We start from the raw sequence: 22098 nt of genomic DNA on the forward strand, positions 1-22098 counted from the left end.
GTCAAGAGGTACCGCTTGACTGCTGCTAGTGATAGATCAGTCTTATTCCCCTAACCCAAAAAAACCCCCACATTTGTCATTCAGAAAATGCATGCCAACACAAATCCTGTTAATCAAGCAACTTTGCTATAAGAATAATATTTAACATTTGTTGCCATTTTTGGAGCCTTTGTATCCCCTTCAAACCTCTCCACTGTCCAGATGTTTGCAGAACATCCAGATTACTGCATACTATTTATTGGTCATTTCGTCATAAAATTTGTGGTTTTCTAGAAGATGAGTGACGACTGAACTCGCTACATGCAGACATGAATTTGAGCTTCAGACTTCATATCCTTCCTAAAATCCATACTAACACATCCTGTAATTCTAACAACTTGAAGTCTATAGGTTCATCAATTAGATTAGCTAACTGCCTTGTGAGCCTAGCCAATTACCACATGTGAGAATCAAAACATGTACCTTGTGCCTGTGAGGTAAACACCTTAAACATTATGCCACCCTTATGCACTAAAATGTAACTGTTATGGTCCATTTATTTGTAGAAACATAAATAACTAAAATAGACCTTGGCTACCAACTTGAAACAGTTCAGCCAAATCCCTCAAGTTATTCCACTCTGGACACAAATAACTTCTTCTCTGTACAGCTTAATGTTATCCAGAAGCTTCCCTTCCAGAACTTATATGATAAACTATGAAAATAAATACCACTAGATAATTTTTACATTTCAAACCAATGCTTCAGTTATAACAATTTGCATTACTTAGGCAGCTCTTTATTCAACTCAGTCCTTCCACTCTACCTGTGGTTTCCAGGCTTACTCAAGTCTTAACAGTAAGAAAATAAAGTTGAAGTCCCTAACAACAACAGAAAGGCAACCTGCTACTTTAACTACTGACCAGTTCAATAACACTTAAACTTCAATTACTTTTATAACCTCACGGTCATCTAACTCAAAGCTCCAAAAGTACAAGGCAAGTATGCACCACAGTTAGAAAAATTAGAAACCGAAATAAACACATCTTTAAATTGCAGAAGGAAATCCAGAGACTCTAGGGGAAACTGCAAGAACATGGAAACTCTACACAACAGACATCCCAGATGAAAATCAAGCACCAACATTAACAATCAACATAATCACCAATGGGACTGTAACTTCTTGAAGATGCTGTACAAGATTCCTTATAGCATGTTACTTTAAAATACAAATTTTCCCTGCCCACAACGGCAAACTGACAAGGAGTCATCCATCTGACAACCGGAGGGCCAAGTTAAGTCATAACATTCAGAAGATAAGACAACAAACTATGAAACCTTTCAGTTCGGACCACACCTTTGGTATGAACGAGAGGTAACAATATCCTTTAACTACTATTAGCCAACCAAATCTTGTAACTTGCTCTGCACTAAATGCAAAGATTTAATACCATCATTTGAAAAACTAGGAATATAAGCACTCTCAATTGTTAAGGCAAGTAAAAAAACTATCAGTATCATCCTCAATCTATAAAACTGAATCATTATCTAAAAAATACAATTGTTAAATTCAGCCATATTAGAAACTGTACAAGGACTAGCCCAATACATGTTTTTTTCCTCAATATACTCTGCTGAACATAACATTCTAGCAAGTCTGAAGCAGTCAATATCTAATCTATAAAAGTGCCAAAAAAATGCAAGAATAAATGCAGTTCCTAAATTAGGCACAGCCAATTGCACATCAGTTAAATTAGAACATTATCACTTTGTTAATCACTCAAATTGTCCAAAACTATCCATTCCTTAGAAGGAAGACTGTTAACTACATCATAGCAATTATAAAGTCAGTAATTTTACCTCTCGTGACTTTTTTCCAGTTGAACACATTATCTTGTCCAGCAAAATTAAATTGCTGCATGTAGTCTCATTGTGAACAAAACTATCTTCCAAGTTGTTCATTTCCATCTCAACCTGACATATTTTAACTTCTAGAGCCATAATTCAGACTAAGTTTCTATCCATTTTGCAGGCAACCAAAAGTTAGCAACAAATTCTGTTAGCCTCAGAAGCAAAGGAAAAGATGGTGTATTCTACACATGATGGATTATTCTGCTACAGATTGTCCTGCCTTTTGGTCTCCATGAAGAATCTATGACACTGCAGTAGCTGATGGACAAGACTCTAATATCCTATACCAGATATGCTTCAGAATTACATGCATAATGTCATAACATTCATTGAGTTTGAAACTTGTCAGAGGTGCTTATTTAGAGCTGGTTTGGCTTAGTGGTGCATTGCTCTGACTCTAATTCAGTGGTGATGAGTTCATTAGTTGTAGCAGTCTTAAATAAGATGCCAAATCAACCTCTGAAACACCAACAGGTTGAGAACTATATCACCTATAGTAAGAGAACATACAAAGTGGGCACAAGAGGCAAATCACGGAGCATATAACATAAGTACTTATCTTAGAGGATTCAAACCAGGAGAAAATGTACATGCTTGTGCCCCCCACCCCAAAAATAAGGTTCTCGTTGAGCAAGAAGTAAATTCTGGAAATGTAAAGTAAATGAAGCGAATTACATGAGACAGCTGAGAAAAAGGAAATCAGGCTAGTTAAACCACATAGCTGTTCTAAATGTTGGAAAGAAACTTCATGTTTGCAGAGTGCAAGCATGTCCAGAAGTCAAAACAGGGAGACATTATCAGTGTCTCAGAACAAAGAAGTGAATAGGGACATATTTTCAGAATTGCCTAGAGACCAGTTTAATCAAGCATAATACAAAAACTATGCCTGATGAAAAAGTAATATATATATATATATATATATATATATATATACATACACACACACATATGTATATATATATATATATATATATATATATATATATATATACACACATATGTATATGTATATATATATATATATATATATATACACACACACACACATGTATATATATATATATATATATATATATATATATATATATATATATATATATATATATACACACACACACACACACATGTATATATATATATATATATATATATATATATATATATATATATATATATCAGAAGACCCAAAACGAGGAAGCAAAAATGTGAACAAATCCAAATGAGTCCAAATGAAAGTATAATTCTGTGAGCAACTGGAATAATCCGATGTCTTAAACACAGCTAGTTCATTTGTCAAGTTAGAAGCCAAGAAGTATAGCACAAACCCTTCGGTAAACTCACAGCGACTAGAGCATCAAGTTATAAGCCAGGAAGTGTAGCACAAACCCTTCAGTAAGCTCGCAACGGCTTAAAGATCCACAAATAAACTCCAAAACGATATAGCAAAGCTGTATACAGAGCACAGACCCTTCGGTCAAAATCCAACCTTCATCGGTACAAAAATCCTTGCAATAACTCAAGGCTCGTGCTACACTTCCCGGCTTATAACTTGATGCTCTAGTCGCTGTGAGTTTACTGAAGGGTTTGTGCTATACTCCTTGGCTTCTAACTTGACAAATGAACTAGCTGTGTTTCAGACATTGGATTTTTTAAGTTGCTCACAGAATTATACTTTCATTTGGATTCATTTGGATTTGTTCACATTTTTGCTTCCTCGTTTTGGGTCTTCTGACATACATTTTTTGGGTTATCTGGTTTTTTGGTCATATATATATATATATATATATATATATATATATATATATATGTGTGTGTGTGTGTGTGTGTGGGTCTACTTTATTTGCCCGAACCTTCATTTGCACGACACCCATTTGCCTGAGGCTAAATGACCGAAATGTCACTTGACCGACATTTCATTTGACCGACAAGTATTATTGGCAAGAAAATGGGATATGCCCCCTTCTCCACTGCAGTGCAACCCTGGAGTTAGGATATATAGTTGGGGGGGGGGGGCAAAGCCCCCCACTTAATTTCATATTATAATGTTTAGTTTTGCTTTAATATTGCTTAGTAATACAAAAGTAAGTGGGGGGCTTCGTCCCCCACACCCCCTATTACTTAAAGATATTTACATCTTCAACTAAGAAGTCACACAGAATGCGAACCCCTTTGTAGTGTTGCTGTTTCTGCCACATACTGCTCGCTCTCACTCTTCCAAAGTGCGCGCGCGCACACACACACACACACGCAGACAGAATCATAAACATGCATGCACAAACACACACGTACATACTTAACTCACTTTTCTAAACTCTTATTTTACTTTTAGAAAACAGCAAAACCGCTGTTTAACAAGTGTAAAACTGCTTGCTCGATCTCACTCGTACTTTCACGCAGGCGTATTGTCACACACACACACACGAGCACATGCCTCTATTATTTTAATCTTAAATTTCTTGTTTTTTTTATTTTTTTATATATATCATTACACATTATCAGGAAATGAACTAATCTAAAGAAAATGTGATGCATGTACCTGTAGCAAAACAAAAAAAAAAAAACTCTCTACTCACAAACTGTGTATGTTAGCAATCCCTCACAAAAAACAAATTCGTCCAGCAACTGCAGTGAATAGAGCAGTTCCACTGCATGTCACCATTGCTTTTTTACTGGTAACAGAAGCAGCTATGAAAACGGCTCATGCATAGCTAATGGTTGGGGCGTTCCCTGGGTGAAAAGACTGGGGAAGGCGGTTTATGGGTGGTCCTTGGGCAGCAGCTGAGGAAAAGGTGAAAAATAATAAAGGGCATTATTAGCGAATTATTCCAGCGCCCATGTAGTCTCTACAGCTCTGCGAGACCTTTTCAAGCTTAAAGATGGCTCACAGTACCGGAGATTAAGAACGGGGAATGAAAAAAACAGTCAAAATCATGATTTACCCTAGCAGAAAGCATATGCTATAATGCTACATTCAAAAGATAGGAAGAAAAAACACTCCAGAAATGAGAAAGCAAGTGTAGTAGCACGTAGTGGTACTTTAAAATGCCAGGTTTTTGTGATATAAAAAAATGAGACCACAATAAATCATTTCAAAACTTTACCCACCTTTACTCTTTTTGCAGAGGTCAAAGTAATCAGTAAAACTGTTTCCATGTTAAAAACCTCAAGTCAGTAAGGGTAGCTGGTTCAAATGGAGCAAGTGTTAACTTCTGTAACATAAAATTAATATCACAAGTAGGAGCCACTGTTTTCATAGAGGCCTCTTATGCAAAACCCCTTTCAAAAACATTTTGACATGAGATGCATTCAAAGAGGCAGACATGCTGAAATGGCTGATAAATGAACCTTGACAGAGGAATAAGAATGGCCATAGGATAGTAACGCACATAAATATTGTAAAACCAAAACACAACTAGCCCTGAATGGGTGCTGGTAAAGTTGATGGCGCCAACTAGAAAACCTTTTCCATTTGCTAATATATGATTTTCTAATAATAGGCTTTCTTGAATCCATTAGTACCTGCCGCACATACTCAGTAAAGAGGTGCCTAAAAGGAATTAAGGTCCTTTCCTCCAGGCAGTCAACTGAAGTTGACTAATGTTGAGGTGTATAAAACACCCCTGTTCTTGAATGAGTAGATCCAGTCTGTCAGGAAGCTTCTGGAAATTTCTCCTGGCCATTTCCAAAAAACAAGGGAGAACCACAGCTGCATGGGCCAAAAGGAGTCACCACAATGGTCTCGTGAGATTCCTTTGGAATCTTCAGAAGTACCTTTTAGATCAAAGGAAAATGTAGAAAAGCATACCGGAACATTCCTGTCCAAGGAAAAGAAAAGACATCTGTCCTCTAGGCCTTCTTTAATAGAGTCCTGGAATAGAATCTTGCTAGTTGATTGTTCAGACAGGAAACAAACAGGACCCCCCCCCCCCACCGCCAATCTAGCTTCCATTCATGAGGGACAGCCCTGGCCTTGCTCAGCTTGTATTCCACACAATTTTGCTCTAATGAAATGCAAGATTAATACAGAATGAGCCTGTGCTGTGAAGCTATATTCCAAGCCAACATGGCTAGTCTGTAGATGGTACAACCTGGTTCTTCTCTGCTTTTTATTGTACCACATGACTGTGGTATTGTTTGTAAAAACTTGAAGAGATCCTGGGGACCAAAGATGATTCAGAGAGTTGAATGCCTTGACCAAGGCAAGTATCTCTTGGATATTTATGTGCTTGCATCTAACAAAGACCTAGGAGTTTGTGGTGACTGACTGACTACTTTGGAACAGGGAGGGAGAAGGGCAGACATGGATTTAAGAATTATGTATTGTCTCCACCAAATGACTGCTCTTCTGGGGGGGCACTGCTGGGATTTGAAAGTCAAAGGATGTTGGTGCTGGGACCACAAGAGATATCATATACCACTGTATCATTCTCACATGGAGTGCTGCTAGAGGTGCCATGAGACCCAAAATCCAGAGGTATTCCCTCACAGTGAGCAAAATTTGAGTGGAAAACCTTAGAAATAGATCTAGATGCATATCAAGTTTTTCCTGTGAAAGAAAAGCTCTTTGAACTGAGGTGTCTAGTTGACATCCAAAGAACACAATCCCATGTGAATGGATCAGAAAAGACTTTTGAATGTTCTTTTGGAATTCCAGCTTGTGTAAGAGATCTCTCAACCAAGACAGGCATTCCCAACATTTTGAAAAAGACTCTGCAAAGATAAGCAAGTCATCTACATATGGGAAAAAAAAGGGAAGATCATACCATGTAGTCTGTAATAAACTACAAGATGAGCTAGACACTTTGTAAACACTCTTGGTGCAGTGGATGGTCCAAAGGTTAAGGCAGAGAACAGATAATGCGATCCAGACACACAAAACCTTAAGAAATATCTGAAGTTTGGATGAACAGGGATGTGATAAGCATCTTTTAAGTCTGGTGTTACCAGTAAACTTGTGAAGTGACATTTTGAATTTAGGTACCATCACAAACAAGTTTAGGAAAGAAAGATCCAGAACTGGTCTCCAAGCATTTTCTTCCTTTGGCACTAAGATCATCCTTGAAAAAAAATCTTTCCCCACCTGGAATGGAGGAACTGATTCTATCACTCCTTCAGACAGCATGTGATGAAGAACTGGAGGAAATAAAAATAAATAAATAAATAAAAAGAAGAGTCTGATCTGGAAGATGAGGAATGAACCCCTGATAAGGAGGTATGTCCTCCCACTGCCATCTGTAACTTTAGTGAACAATTTCCAGAACCCGTCTGAAACTATATGTTGCCGAAGAAAAAAAATGGAGATTCAAACTTTCAGAAGAAAAAAAGGGGCCATGGTGGGAAGGGAAAACAAGCTCTCCTGAATAGTCTTTTCAGCCTTACTGGACTTGTCCTTTGATTTTGGGAGGTTCAAGGCTTCTTTTTGGAACCCCCCCTTGGTGTTTCTTCTTAAACACCTGTTTACCTGTATTTTTTTCAGACTGTTTATTCTGCTTTTTTGCCAAAACTGGATGACAAAATAGAAAATCCCTTGAAAAACTTGTTAAAGGAGGGCTCAAAAAATCAGAGATTCCCTCGATCAACTTGCTTCTTTCATAACACTCTTTAATCTACAGCAAAGGTATCAAGCAAAATCGCTCTCCAAGGGTGAATTTCAAACCTCACTTTTATCATGATCTGGGAGGTTCTGAGAATGCAGATATGCAAAACAGTACCAGTGGCCATAGCCCTGGAAGAAGCATCAACAAAGACATACATACACTGTAAATAATGAGTAGTATGACTAGTGCAATAGAAGAGACCAAGTTATCTAAGGCAGATTTGTTCTTCATAAGAAGAAAGTGCAGATAAAGCATTCCTCATATGTCCACAATTAATCGAAATCAAAGTTACAGAAGTATATCCTTTTTCCCATGCCCATCAACAATCTTCCCATCCTTATCAGAACGAGTAAGACTGGAACTGACTAGGTGCTTAGCAGCTCTGGGATCAACTAGAGCAATAGCTGCTGGATAAAGTTTGGGAATAGTGCATACAATTTTAAAAAACTGAGGAACTTTACACATTCCTTCTGCCTTTTTAAGGACTTTGGGATGTGTATTACTGCTTGCACTTTTCCTGATAGTCAGCTAGCTGTCCTTAAAGCAGAAAGAACAGGATTAATGGCTGAACAATCTGGGCACAGCTGTCCTTAGGCATAGGCCAACTGGGCAGCTGCCTAGGGTGCTGCTCTAGCAGGGTCACTTTTCCAGTAATCTGGATGGTATAAATAGACCAGGATGGGGGCACCAAGTGGTGTGGGGCTAGGGTTGCCAGCTATCCGATTTTTAACCAGACTGTCCGGTTTTCTGACAAATTGTCCAGTTACCAACTTCATTCAAAACCGGACATGTGAAGTCCGGGTTTTGTGCCACTAGGTAGGTTCCACCACCACAGATTTTGATTTTAACATGTGATTTAGCGTGTTTTCTCCCTTCCTCTAGAGCTCCTTGTTTGTGTTGCTTGCTGCGCCTGTGATCACATGGCTGATGTCACGTCCAATTTATTAAAGCAGAGTTATTTGCAAATACCAGAGCACATGGTGAGGAGGCTCTGCAGGGAGGTGTGCTGTCGCTTGCTTTCGCAGTTGTTCAGCATTGTAGGCAGTCTTCTTTTGCAAACAAGCAATCTCTCATTTCCAGCTCAGGCTGCATCTGTTTTACTCCAAAATAAACTGCCGGGTGTGCTGCTTGACGATTTTCTTTGTGGTAAAAAACTGAGACAAGACTGAATTCAACATGGCTTCCAAGTGCCAGCAGAGGAAAAGCTTTCTCATTCCAACCAGAGTGTTTCACTTGAAAGACTTATCCCAGTTACTTACTATACTGTTACAGCACAACACCTGGTGAGACACTCTTCTCTACCACCCCCAGAGGTAAGAAGTTTTGAGGGCAGTGATGGTCTCCCTGTGTTCTCTTGTAGCTAAAGTTGAGGTAGCATTGGCTGACAGGTGTGTGACAGCAGCGATGCATTGTAAGTACTGTGTACTGATGCACTGGGGATATTTATTTTTAAATTGAAAGTTTTAAACTTGGAATCGCTGTGCACATGCTGTGGCCCTTTTGCATTTGGTTTTAGTAATTTTGCAGCTGCAGACTTCAGGCTCTTAATGCAGCTCTGGGGCTGGTTGCGGTCATTATTTATTAAACGCAATAATCCACCACCTTTTATCTCCAAATCATCAATTTTAGGGAGATGAATAGGGAAACAACCAAAGTCAGGACTGCTGAAAGATAAGCTTGTGCCTCGTGGAGGCGTACTCTGTTGTAAGTTGTAAAGGATGCGGCCGCAGTATAAACGGAGAATTGTAAAATCGGCCTGATCCTCTTACTCCCACCAAAACAAATATTTATTACAACTGCTAAAAACATTACATCAGACTTGAACTAAGCTGCAAACCACTTGAAGCTCTCTCCTGATCCACCTCCGAGTTCTGCTGCTGCACTGCCCACAATTCTCTAAAAATACTAAGCTTCGAACAGCCAGGTGGGCATTAAACACTTCAATATTTCAACGAGAACACCTAAAGTGTCACGTCTCAACTTAAGCTTACCCAACTGAAATCTGAAAAGTCTGGTCATAACATGGCATCAGAAAACTAAAATTCAGTCAAAAACAAGCTAAAGCAGTATTACTTCTAAATTACAGCTAATCTCCGGTAGTCTGGAAAACACTGTACAAACTCCAGTATTCTGTTTCAAAAAAGGAAACAGACTATCAGAGTTTGTAAATCGGCTGATTTGCTGTGCTTTTTTAAAGAAAACCATAGTAAATCAGCCGAAGACAGGCAGCAGCAGGAATGGAAAAAGAGGGCGTTCCCGCCAGGTGTTGTCATTGTGATGTCAAAAAATGGGCGGCATGTGGGTGGGCGGGGTTACTGGTGATGAGAGGGGTGTGGTTTACTCCGGTTTTAGCCACAATGAAAGATGGCAATCCTATGTGGGGCTGCTGTGGAGTTCTTTTGCCTAGGACAGCAGTTGACCAAACAGTCCTGGGATCTGGGAACACCTTCTGCAGCGACTCATATTTTCTGAGTGACTGAGAAACCTCAGTGTTCTCCCAGTGAAAAAAACTGGCACATTCTAGCAATAGTATCAGAGAAAGAGAAACCCTCACAGGGAGAATCAGAAAATGAGCTGTGCTCACAGTCTGAATCAGAAGTCTGAGGGAAAAAAAAAAACTATCTGTCCCACAATCTTCCTGTTCAGATTCACAATGTTGAATCTCTTCAGAAAAAGAAGTATTCCACTTTTTCCTTTACTGGATGACGCAGTAGTGCAGCGGTAGCATTGTTGCCTCACAGAAAGCGGTTCTCCTGTTCGATTCTTGGCTGGAGTGCCTTATGTGCGGAGTCTGTATGCCCTCCCTGCGTTCATGTGGGTTTCCTCTGGGTGCTCCAGTTTCCTCCCACTTTACAAAGACATGCTTCTGGAAGGTCTATATCATATGAGCAAATAGGAAAAACTGCGAATGCTCATAATCTGAAAAGTACTGGACCTCGAAGTGCTTTTTCTGAGCTCGCAGTACAGTGAAGAATGGAATATTTGCCTTTTCCTCACTGTAGTGCAATCTCGGAACTGGAATATATTATTTAGCGGGGGGTGCAGCCCCACACAATAGCAAGTTCGAGGTCTGGCACTTTCGAGATTGTGAGCGTTCGCGGTTTTCCCTATTCGCTCATATGACATAGACCCACTTCTGGAGCATTTCTCCCCGGGCTTCCGCTGAAAATTTACTTCATTTCAAGTCAGACTTTCCCAGTTAACAAATGTTAAATAAATAATAAATAAAATTTTATCAGAAACAACTTCATAAAAAGGAACAATAGCCTAAATTAAACCCTGAGCTAGACCCAGTAAACAATCCATATTCAAAGATATTTGAGGAGATGTAGATACATGCTTTGTTTTCTATTTATTTTCAACAGAAAAATGGGACCATCCATGTCACTAATGACTGCAGCTGCTTCCCTAGGGATGGGTGCAGCATTCTAACATAGTGGAAACCTTCCCGCACTCTCTCCCAGGACTGACAAGAATGGCTTTCCCTTGCTCAGTGAGGGGACTCCAACAGCCACACAGGATTTGGCTAATCCCAGTTCCATACTGGCTATAGGATCTACACCAGAGGATAAAGATGAGTAGTCAGAGGTGCAAAAATTGGCCACACTAGTCACCCACTTGTGGATGAGGCAATTTGCTAGCCTGATGTGGTGGCAAATACTGTTTGCTTACCTTTTTCTTTTTGTAGCTGGAAGGAGGACTGACCATGGGACTGGTGGGTCTGTTCCATGGTCAAGCTGAAAATGGTGCCTCTTTCCTGGAGAAGACAAAGCAAATGATGATATACACTGCCAGTCAACAAGTAAACTTAGTAGAAGCATTTTAAAACACTATGCCAGCCCCCCAAAAGTAAAGTAAATACAAATTCCTCCACAGAAAAAATGTTTTTAGTTACTTTACAGCCCTTTAAACTGACAAGAAAAACAAGCATTCTGTTTAAAAGTACATTACACTCTCATGACAGTCAGTTAAAACACAACACTAACTTTCCTGAAGAGGAAAGTGATAAAACAGCAACACAAATAAAAAATTAAAAGTTATCCCCCTCATAGGGACCTAAATTGTCCATCAAAGGAATATCACAAGCCAACCATCAATACTCGAAAGCCTTAGAGCAGTGTAATCAATTGGTGGCAGTAACCTCTGAAGGGGCTTTGCTCCAAAACTTGTTTTAGTCAGCTCAGCTCAAGATAACTCACAGTTTGGGTACCTGGAAGGTATTCTGAAGCTTTGGAAGGTGGCCGGCTGTTACATTCTTGGCAGGATATAACCCATATACCAAAGGCTACTGCAGCAATGTTTAATATGGCAAACATCCTAAACATTTAAATTTTATGCTCTATCACTGAAAACAGATTGTAGAGATTGCTGGATTCAACAAAACTGCACACGTTGAAACCTGCTGAATGGAGAGTTTGCTGGATTTAGCAAAACTGCATGTCAGATAGTTGGATGAAAAGCATTTTTCAATATATGAATAAAATTTGGTTAGCTGCTTCTTGCATTTGGAAAGCTTCAATGTTTTAGCAGCTGACTGCCAAAGGGACCTTCCATGAATACAGAAAAAATTTTCTTAGTACATATAATCATCCAAACGACATAGCTTACTGTGACATCAAGAACTTTGCTAAACATTTGTCATGTGGTTGCAACCTTAACATTTTGACAGAAATTGCAGTATCATTTTACAGCTAGTAATAAACAAAGAGAAGTTAAACAACGTGTGCAACTTTCTCATAGGTTCATAGGTAAGTACTAGGCTATTGGCCCTAGGGCCTATATAAGCCTAGCCAAATGGTGCCCTGGCTTTTGCCAACCAAAAATATTATTTTCCTGTGCCCCTGTCAACAGAGCCACATGAGTGATCCCTGGGGTGAAGTTCCTATCTCCCATCCAGTCATCAAGATTTTTCTTGAAGAGTGCTAATGACGAGCTTTGTTTGATATAGATAGGTAGTTTGTTCCAGAATGTGGGAAGTCTCTGGGACAGGGTTGCCAGACATCCCTATTTGGGCGGGACTGTCCCAAGATCAGCAGCCTGATCCCGAGTCCTGCCCTGCCGGTTTAAATCCCGGCCAGCCTCCGCTTTGTTTTTTTTTTTTTTTTTTTTTTTTTTGGGATTGTCCCGTATACCTGGCAAACGGGCCAATCAAAAATTGCTATATACGGAGCTTCTTGTGTTCTGCATTAAACACGAGAAGCTCAGTGTTTAGCGATTTTTGATTGGCCCATATGCCGGTATACGGGCCAATCAAAAATCGCTAAACACGGAGCTACTTGCGTTGAATGCGGAACTGCAATGCATTAAACACGAGAAGCTCCGTGTTTAGTTGCAGAGCTACTGTTCTTTAATGTGGAACTGTGTTCAGCATTAAAGAATTTATTTTTTTTTTTTTGGTCTTCACTTGCCATGAGAGACCTTTTTTTTTTTTTTTTGTCCCTGGAAATCTGGCAACCCTGCTCTGGGACAGGAATCTATCCCTCCAGCATGTTCTGTTTATTGTGGTGACAAGGTTTAGGTCCCTAGAGCGTGTAGCTCGGAGGGATTGGGATTTCTTTACGTGGAGAATGTCCAACAGCTCTGGGTTTGACATAGTTTTGTATGTTAGGCAGAGATCGCCTCTGAGTAGGCGATATGTGACATAGTAAAGCTGGAGTTTTTTGACACAGTCTGCGTAAGGCATCTGTTTGAGGCTGGTAATCCTCTTTGTGAGGTATTTCTGTGGCCTTTCCAGTTGTTGTAGATGTCTTGTGAGGTACATACCAAAAGGGCATTGTACTCTATAATGGGTCTAATAAGTGATGAGTAGAGGGGAACAATGACCTCTTTTTTCCTGGATGAGAAACCTTTTGTGATGAGGTGTGCCACATAGAAGGATTTCCTGACTACTGTGGCGATGTGATTATTAAAGGAGAGACTACTACCTGTGTCCCAAGGTCTCATCACACTTTCGGTGTTAAGTAGACTACCGCCTATGTGGTAGTTCATGGGTACAGAGTTTTTACCAAAAGGGATGACAATGCACTTTTTGGAATTGAGCTTGAGGCCATGGCTTTGACACAAGGCATCTGTCTCAGTGAGGCCCTTTTGTAGGATATCCACACCGTTAGGAGTTTCGATTATGGCTCCTAGTTTGCACTCATCTGCGAACTTTGTTAGCCAAAGGCCTTCTGTGTTAGCCTGTACTTCAGAGAAGTAGATACCAAACAGGAGAGGACCTAGGACTGAACCCTGTGGTATTCCACTTGTCAATGGTCTGAAGTTGGATTTAGAGTCTGCTACTTTCGCAGTGTGGGTTTGTCAGTGAGCCAGTTGGCAACCCATCTTGTGACATAGGGATTTATACCTAGTTTAGTGAGATTGCCTATAATTCCAGAGTGGGGGATGGTGTTGAAAGCCTTGGCAAGATCTAGATAGGCTGTGTGAACCACCTTACCCTCATCTACGGCTTTGGTGACCTCTTCAAAGAAGTCTATCAGGTTTAGGAGACATGATCTGTCTTTTACAAACCCAAACTGGGTAGGGTCAAGAGTTTGGAGATTACCAATGTCATTGTTTATAAGTTCCATGATGATATGCTCCATAGCCTTGCAGACCAGGCTCGTCAGACTAATGGGGCGGTAGTCCCCATGGTGGCTCCCCCTTTGTGGAGTGGGATAACCATTGCTGTGCACCATTCAGTGGGCACAAAGCCTGAGGTGAGGCTATGACTGAACATGTGAGGTAATAGAAAATTTTCAAGTGAAGCATGAAGACTCACTTGAAATAAAGTAAGCCGTTACTTAAATATATGAACAAATAACATCGGAAAGCAAACATCTATGAAGCAACTGTAGATGCAATGCCTTTGTCCTTAAAAAGAAAGTGCTGTTATTGTTGCTGCTGGTAGATAAAGACATAGGCAACACTCTGCAGTAACTGTTAAAAATCTTCCTTGCACCTTTTGAGAGATTCCACTCTGCAACTTGCTGAAAGAATCAGTCATAGAGAAAAAGAAGGGAAAAATCTGAACAGATTGACAAAATAACATACATCTGACTGTATCAAAATGGAACTGTCCATGACACTAAACTGAGATAAACAGCTGCCTGAAACATCCAAAGAAAAAGAAAACTGCAAGGAATGCACAACAGGATTCTCATTCAGTTCTTTAACACTGAAAATAAAAACATCAAAACAATTATAATTATGATTATGAGCAACTTGGCTATACAACACAGTGAATTAAATATTGGTTAAGTTAAGTGACTCAAAACTTCAGTGAAACCAACCTGACTTGTCTTGCATTGTCACAACTCCATGTTTGTTCACATGCGTCATATTGTAAATGATATACCGTGGATTCACGTGGGATGGATCTAAAACATCTTCCAGTGATGCTAGGCCCATAATCTTCTGCAAACTAAACCACAGAACAGTTACATAGTTATCATAACATGCAGTCAAACTTTTTCTGTTAATTCAGATTATGTCCATATAAAAAATAAATGGCATAAAAATAAGGGTACTTGCGTATTATCGCAACCAGATTTTTGCAGTTGCGAATTTAGAATACTTCTGTACAAACAAGGCCACAAACCACTGTAAGGTGGTATTTAGGGTCTGTTTTATTTGTTGTGGACTAGCTTTGCATTACAGGGTCTGTGAAGAGGAAGACAAACATTTGAGGAAACCTGCTTCCTGTTTTCAGATTGCCTTACACACGCACGCTTGAATTATAATGCCTGCTGTTGTTCTGACGAACGGATTCTTTGGACTGTGTGGAAGGAAGCCTTCAGAGAAGGCAAAGACAGACCCTGTAATGATGGTTTTGGTCAATTTTTTTTTGGGGTGGGGGTACTATTTGTAAAGACATCTTCAGGTCAAAATTAAAAAAAAAAAAAACTGCTAACAGCCGCAAAGTACAGGAAGAAGCGCATTGTCGGGCAATAAGATGTTTTGGGAAGTGTTCTTACTACGTGTGTAATCATGAAGTGATTTTGAGTTTATCTGTATTTATAAAGTATGACAATGGGGACACTGTTAGCACCTTAACTGAAATTATTGACTGGAGTTTGTGTAACACAGCACTTTACCTAACCTAAGAAAAGCAGCAATCCCTGCCCTTGACATATTTACAATCTCCTATTGTCGCAGGGTGTATTTGGTGACTCACTTTTCCAGTAGCTGACATCATCTTGACAAATGCAGGCACTGCAAAGCAGAGCACCACTGTATAGTTTCAGGAGCAAAGAGGTACAAACTCAAACTCTTTCTCCTCTTTGTGGCTCATACCCACATTGACAGAGTGATGTTTCCTTCTTCACAGTCCCCTTTATAGATTAAGCAACCTGTTTCTGCACACACATACCAAATTATGGCAGTGCTGAAATCTGGTTGCGATAATACGCAAGTACCAAAATAAGTATCTGCCTTTAACATATTTTATCAGCTCTCAGCTTCACAGCTACATTTTATACCAAAGTGCAATAATTTAGTCAATAATAACTAAAGAGCTTAATACAGTATGAATGTACCCACAATACCAATTTGGAAGGCTTTCTGCAGTGGGTAGGAGTTCGGATTTCATCTTCAGGTATATTCCAGGACTAACATAATTCAGAATGTTCTTTACCTCCTTTATTCTAGAGTGTACATGCTTCTGGCTACTGAATTTGATGATGCCACATGTTGGACTAGGAGGTTGGTCTCAGGCCCCAAATTTCTGGTTGGGCCATCATGCAACCAAGCATACAAAAGTTGAAAAAAAAAACATACAAGAATATAAAATGATATATTGTCCTGACTTACAGAAGCAATTCAAACATGAAGACAGGAGGAGAGTAATAAGTATCCACCTTAAAAGGTCCTGCAGATCAAGTGAAATGCTAAGTACACAAGTTACATTCATACATCTGAGGCTTCCTGTAGTGGACATCTGGTAGAATCCCAAGTACAGGAAATTTAACACACTTGTACAGTCTGTGTTAAAGAAAGGTGAGAGCAAATATTCAGAATATCAAGCCATGAAGAACAGAGGTACCAAAAATCCAGGAATTCTAGCCAAACCAATAATGCTAAGTATACATGTGAATTGTCCATTGAGGCATGGGCGAACTAGGTGACCGGCTAGGGCGTCATACTGGCCGGTCTCATATAGGGCACAATTATTTATTTATTTAAACTAATTAACTTATTTTTGGCGGTCCTTGCACTCTTCTCGGTACCCTGTCTCGGAGTCAAGAGTGCTAGAACCATAGCGGGAGGGGGGTAAGCTCCCTCCCATTTTTACATCTGCACGTTGATCGCAGTATTAACATCTTCTCTTTAAGGAGGAGCATGCGTGCACATGCTAATGTGGAAGTAAACACATTCTGCAGTTGTGTGTGAAATTTAAGTTAGTACTTCTGTTAAGGGGGGGGGTCCTTGCGTGCCCGTGTGGCCATTCGGTTTAGAAAGAAGGTAAGCATATGTGTGTGTCCGTGTAATTTAAACCATTTGTTTCTGTATGTGAGAGAAAGTGTGTGTGTGTGTGTGTGTGTGTGTGTGTGTGTGTGTGTGTGTGTGTGTGTGTGTGTGTGTGTGTGTGTGTGTAATTTCAACTAGTGGTTCTGTTCTGTATGAGAGAGAAAGTGTGTTTGTGTGAGGAAGGACGAGAGTGTGGAATTTAAATTAGTCAGTTGCTGTATGAAAGAGAAGGTATGTGTGTCTGTGTGTAACATACCTCTCTGTCCAGATTTAGGATCACAGTTTTTGTCTTTTTCTCAAAATCTATGGTTTTGTGGCAAATTAGAGGACTGAAGTCACTAAATAGCGAGATAAATAAGAGTTTCACTCTTCATATCCTTCAGAAAACACGTTAACATAAATCCTGTTATTCTAGCAACTTTCTAAGTTAAAAAGTCTCGTACTTAAAAATCTATTCTTTTTTTTTGGCCATTGCATACACATTATTTTAAGCTTTGTCACAATTTCTTGCACTAAGAGGTTGACAGGTATGCATACCTCTCAGCTGTCCAGATTTTGCCTTATATTTTTGGCCTATTCCTCATAAAATTTGTGATTTTCTGGCAAATCACTGAGGACTGAAATAACTGAATGTCATACATTTGAGTTTCAGCCTTCATTTCCTTCAAGAAAATGCATGCTAACACAAATGCTGTTATTGTAACAACTTTCTAAGTCTATAAGAGCAGTATTTATACTCTGTCCCTGTTTGGAGGCCTTTACCCCCCCCCCCCCATCATTTTAGGTTTTGTTCAGATCTCCTGTGCTAAGAGGTTGAGAGGTATGGAGGCATGGTATGTAATGTCCTTAGTTGCCAATTATTTGGTGAATTTTAAGGGTGCCCTCCTTTGTAAAAGATGCCTAGTAACTATGAACTTGTTGTCGGTTTCTCAGTCATTCCCTATTGCAATATTGACCGCTTACTAATTTTTTCTTTAATGTAATGTAGGCAATTAATTTTTCAAGGGCAGCAAGCACAAAATTTGTATATGAAACACTGAAATGTAAAGTTGTTTGCAAGTAACAGCTTAGTCATTAGTTACAAATCTCTTTAATGTAGAATTATTCAGATGAATTTTACTTCTGCAGAGATTGTGCTTAATGACCGATACTGGTGGATTGTAATGAAATAAGTTTGAGTGGCCTTGTATGATTAAAATGTTTTGAAATGGAAAAGTTTGTCATTATTGCGTCATACATTTTGTTTCATTGCTTACTGGAAAAAATGTTCAAAACTACAAATTTAAAACACACTAACAAGTGGTGCTTTATTATAATTTAATACAATCAGGAAGGTGAATCAGAGAACACATACATGCATGTGTGGCCATAAAAATGTGTTCAGAGCCTATAGTTTGAAAATAGAAAAAGTTAGACTTAATTCTCCACTGGGCATATGCATTTTATTTGAATGTGGGTTTTAATGCTGTTTCAATGAATGAGAGTTTCAATGGCAGAGAAGTTTAGTGCTCACGCTAGGTCTGTTTTCACTGTGAGACTGTATTGTTTGTTTAGCAACTGGCTATCAGTGTTTGTGCATTTTATTTCAATATCTGTAATCATTGTAGAAGTAAATAAAACAGTATACACACTGATAGGTTTCCAACAGTGTTCATGGTAACTGGGGAGAAATAGTCAAGTAATGGAAGACTGCTATGGCTGGGGAGGGGCTGCTGCAAGAGGGGCTATTCTGGGGAGGCCTCAAACTATTACCCTGCCTAGGGCCCCATTTGACCTGATCTGGCTCTGCTAATTAAAGTATGAGAATAGTTTACATGGCTCCTTTAAATCCCAAAAAAACACTCTGTCGTGGTGGTGTCTTCTTTAAGGAGGACCATGCGTGCTTCACATGCACACATGCTGATGCGAGTAGAGGGTAGTGAAAAAAAAAATAAGTTATGTACTCTCCATAACGTTCCATGTTTGCTGTCCATCTCACCGTTCATTCTTACAATGATGGGTTCGGAGCACAATACAATTTGACAGCCAATTAGAAAGTAGTTTTTGAAACAGAGGATCCTTTTTTTTTGCATCAGAGAAGGATACAAATAATTGGTCAGATTTTCTGAAATCTTTGGTTCTATGCAAATGGAATCTGAGTTGTCTATGCAAGTCCAGTTGATGTAATTTGTACTCTGCCCTGTTACTATGATTAGGAAAGAACACTGGAAGTTCTATGGATTGGTTTATGTTGTTTGGAGAAGAGACTTTAGGTAGGAAGGCTGGGTTTGTACGCAAGAATACCTATCCTTATGAAAAATCAAATATGGTGGCCTAATAGAAAGGGCTTGCAATTCTGACACTCTTCTAGCAGAAGTTATAGCCACTAGAAACAAGGTCTTCCATGAAAGGAACTTTAGGTCCGAGGATGAAGAGGGCTCGAAGTAAGGGAATGTGAGTTAAGACAAAACATAATTTAGATCCCAAGGAGAAAGGGGTTCCTTAAAAGGAGGTCTTAATAAGCAAGCACCTTTTAAGGTGACTCTACACAACCTACGTGACATTAAGTTGGAATTAGAATTGCCAATATGAAAATTTGAAATTGCAGCCAGTTAAACCTTGATGGTTGCTGCAGCTGAGCCTTGTTTAAAAAAGTTCTGCCAAAAATTCCAAAATAGAATGAATAGGTGCAGAGAAAGGATCAATGTGGAAAGGCATACAGAAGTCCCGAAGGCCAATCGTGAGTAAGAGTGTCTCTCGGTGTCTCCCCTGGAAAGGGCATTAGGGAAAAGTAGTTGCTGCACTTGGCATTCATGGGCGTGGCAAAGAGATCGCAGCAAGGCTGTCCCCATGTTTGGAAAATCATTTCCACTACACTGTGATTGAAAGACCACTCATGAGGCATTAGCATTGCTCTGCTCAGCTTATCCGCTATCACGTTGGATTTCCCCGGAATGTGCTGGGAAGAAACTGCCCATTGCCACACTTAGGGCTCCTCAACAAAGGGGGTAAGATCTGGTTCCCCCCTGCTTGTTTATATACCAAACCACAGACATATTGTCTGATTGGATCGCAATCGTCCCTAGAGGGAGAGAGAGTCCTGAAGTGCTTGCAATGCAGGAAGCACTGCTCTCATCTCTAGAACATTTATATGCAAGTGAGCCTCGTGTTCTTGCCATGTACCTTGGACTGTTCTTCCCAGATAATGTCCCCCCCACCCTATCTGGGAAACGTCCGTGGTCACTGTCTTTTGAACAACATCTTTCCGCTCTTCTGACCTTTAGGATAAGGTCTTGAAGGTACAGAAAAACGTACTCCAACAGCAGAGAGAGTTTTCCCTTCCTGCTCACACCAGGTTAGAGTGTCTTTTACTTTAGGTTCAAAGAGTGAGGAACCACCAAAAGGGGAGTTAGTAAAGGTAGACAAAGGGCTCTGCAAAATTGCACAAACGCATCCAGGAATGTCTCCTAAGGGAAACTCCAGAACCCGCTGCCCTGCTCGCTCCATCTGCTGCGTATGATAGGAGCCTCATGGAGGAGTTAACAATGGAATTTAAGGTGGACAGCTGGGAGGAGACTTTCTCATTCACCCCCGCAGCTAATGAACCCTGTAGAGCATCTCCTAGCTCTTTCAGGAGATCTCTTTGTAGCTTGTGAAATGGGATAAATAGTTCAGCGATCGCAGTGAGAAAGTCACTGAAGAAAAGATGTGCTTCCCATATCTGTCCATCATTCTAGAGTCTTTATTTGGAGGATGAACAGATGTGGAAGTCTCTGCAAGTTCCTTCTTGGTGGCTGCTACCACCACCATAGCATCTACGGGTACTCCCTTTGTTAGAAATTCCTTGCCTGAAGGAGCTGACAAAAATCTGTTTGGCCTCCAAGGGACCGGTTCTGTAGTGTCGGGAGACTCCCACACCTTTTAACTAACCAGGTCCATTAGTTCATCAAAAGGTGGAGATACCCAGGAGGCTGAAGGTTGAGACCCAAAAGCCTTCAGGTACACTGACTCCTCATCAGAAGGGGTGGTGGTTTGCCAGCTGCCTCTTTGCTTGAGGATCTCTAGAACATCTGCAAATGCGATATCATCAGAGGACAGTGTCTGAAGTGATGGACTCATCTGAGGAGTCAACATGCTTCCTCTTGCAGGTTCTCCTCAGAGGTGACTCCTCAGAAGGATATTCTGGGGAGGCCTCGGATGAAAGGGGTTCACTCAGTGGGGGATTGTGAGGCTCAGGGTCTCTGCTGTCTTGAGGAATGGGTGGTGCTCAGACAGTAGCCAATGCCTTGGGAGGATGAGTACTGGTATCCTTCTGTAGTGCTGAATGGGTAGACAACACGCTCCTCATCAGCTCAAAGGCGGATCCCGCTGGCTCCAAGGAGACAGAGGAAGGCAACTGAGCCAATGAGATCGGATCCTGCGGCTGATGTGAGAGCAGAGCTAACCCGAGCAGACGCCCCGAGGGGTAGACTCGGCACCGAAGACTGGGTGCGGATGCAATGGCAGAGTGTCTTTTGTGAGACATGTCCTTTTTAGGGGAAGGAGACGAAGAAGAACTATGGATGGCTTCCTCAAAAGAAGGCTTTAAGAGCCCTTTCAGAATTTACTTACGTCTCCTTTCCTGAAGTACTCCAGCACTAAAAGATTGACAAAACATGCAGTACTCTTGGAGATGGATGACACTAAGGCTATAAACACATATAACATGTCCATCCGTTATGGACATTTTTTGTGAGCACTTCTGACATTTCTTAAAGCCCGAAGGCTTGTGTTCTCTTTCTTTCTTTCTGGTCTTTAGACATTTTCAAGTTAAGATCTTGAAGGCGACAGCAACAGGCAACAAGAACAAGAAAAAATGTTGTTAAGCTAAAATAGGTAAAGCTACACCAGAAATTACTACAGAACAACACAAAGGAGAAACAGGGGAGAAAAATAGAACCTCTAACTTAAACGACAATAAACACTAAAAGCCCTCTAAGTTAAACAGGCAATAGCTCTCTAACTTAAGCAAGCTATAAAAGACCAACAGACTAACAATAACCACTACACGGGATACCAAAAGGGGTCTACAAAGCGACGGCAAAAGCCGTGCTAAAGGGAAAAATATCACAACTTAACGAGCAGCAAAGAGACATGAGTTAAACTAAAAGATAAAGGCTATATATATATATATATATATATATAT

General features: G+C 40.2%; 1 protein-coding gene across 1 annotated transcript in view; it reads right to left on the minus strand.

The window, feature by feature from the left end:
- DEPDC1 (DEP domain containing 1) overlaps positions 1-22098 on the minus strand; it is a 1033362-nt gene that overhangs the window by 630270 nt on the left and 380994 nt on the right. Inside the window, exon 5 of the mRNA XM_044085606.1 lies at positions 14759-14889. Within this exon, the coding sequence (XP_043941541.1) occupies positions 14759-14889 (131 nt within the window). The remainder of the gene's footprint in view (positions 1-14758; positions 14890-22098) is intronic.

Source organism: Protopterus annectens, chromosome 10.part0, assembly GCF_019279795.1.
Source record: "Protopterus annectens isolate FY-2018-M chromosome 10.part0, PAN1.0, whole genome shotgun sequence".
In the NCBI taxonomy this organism is placed as follows: domain Eukaryota; kingdom Metazoa; phylum Chordata; order Ceratodontiformes; family Protopteridae; genus Protopterus; species Protopterus annectens.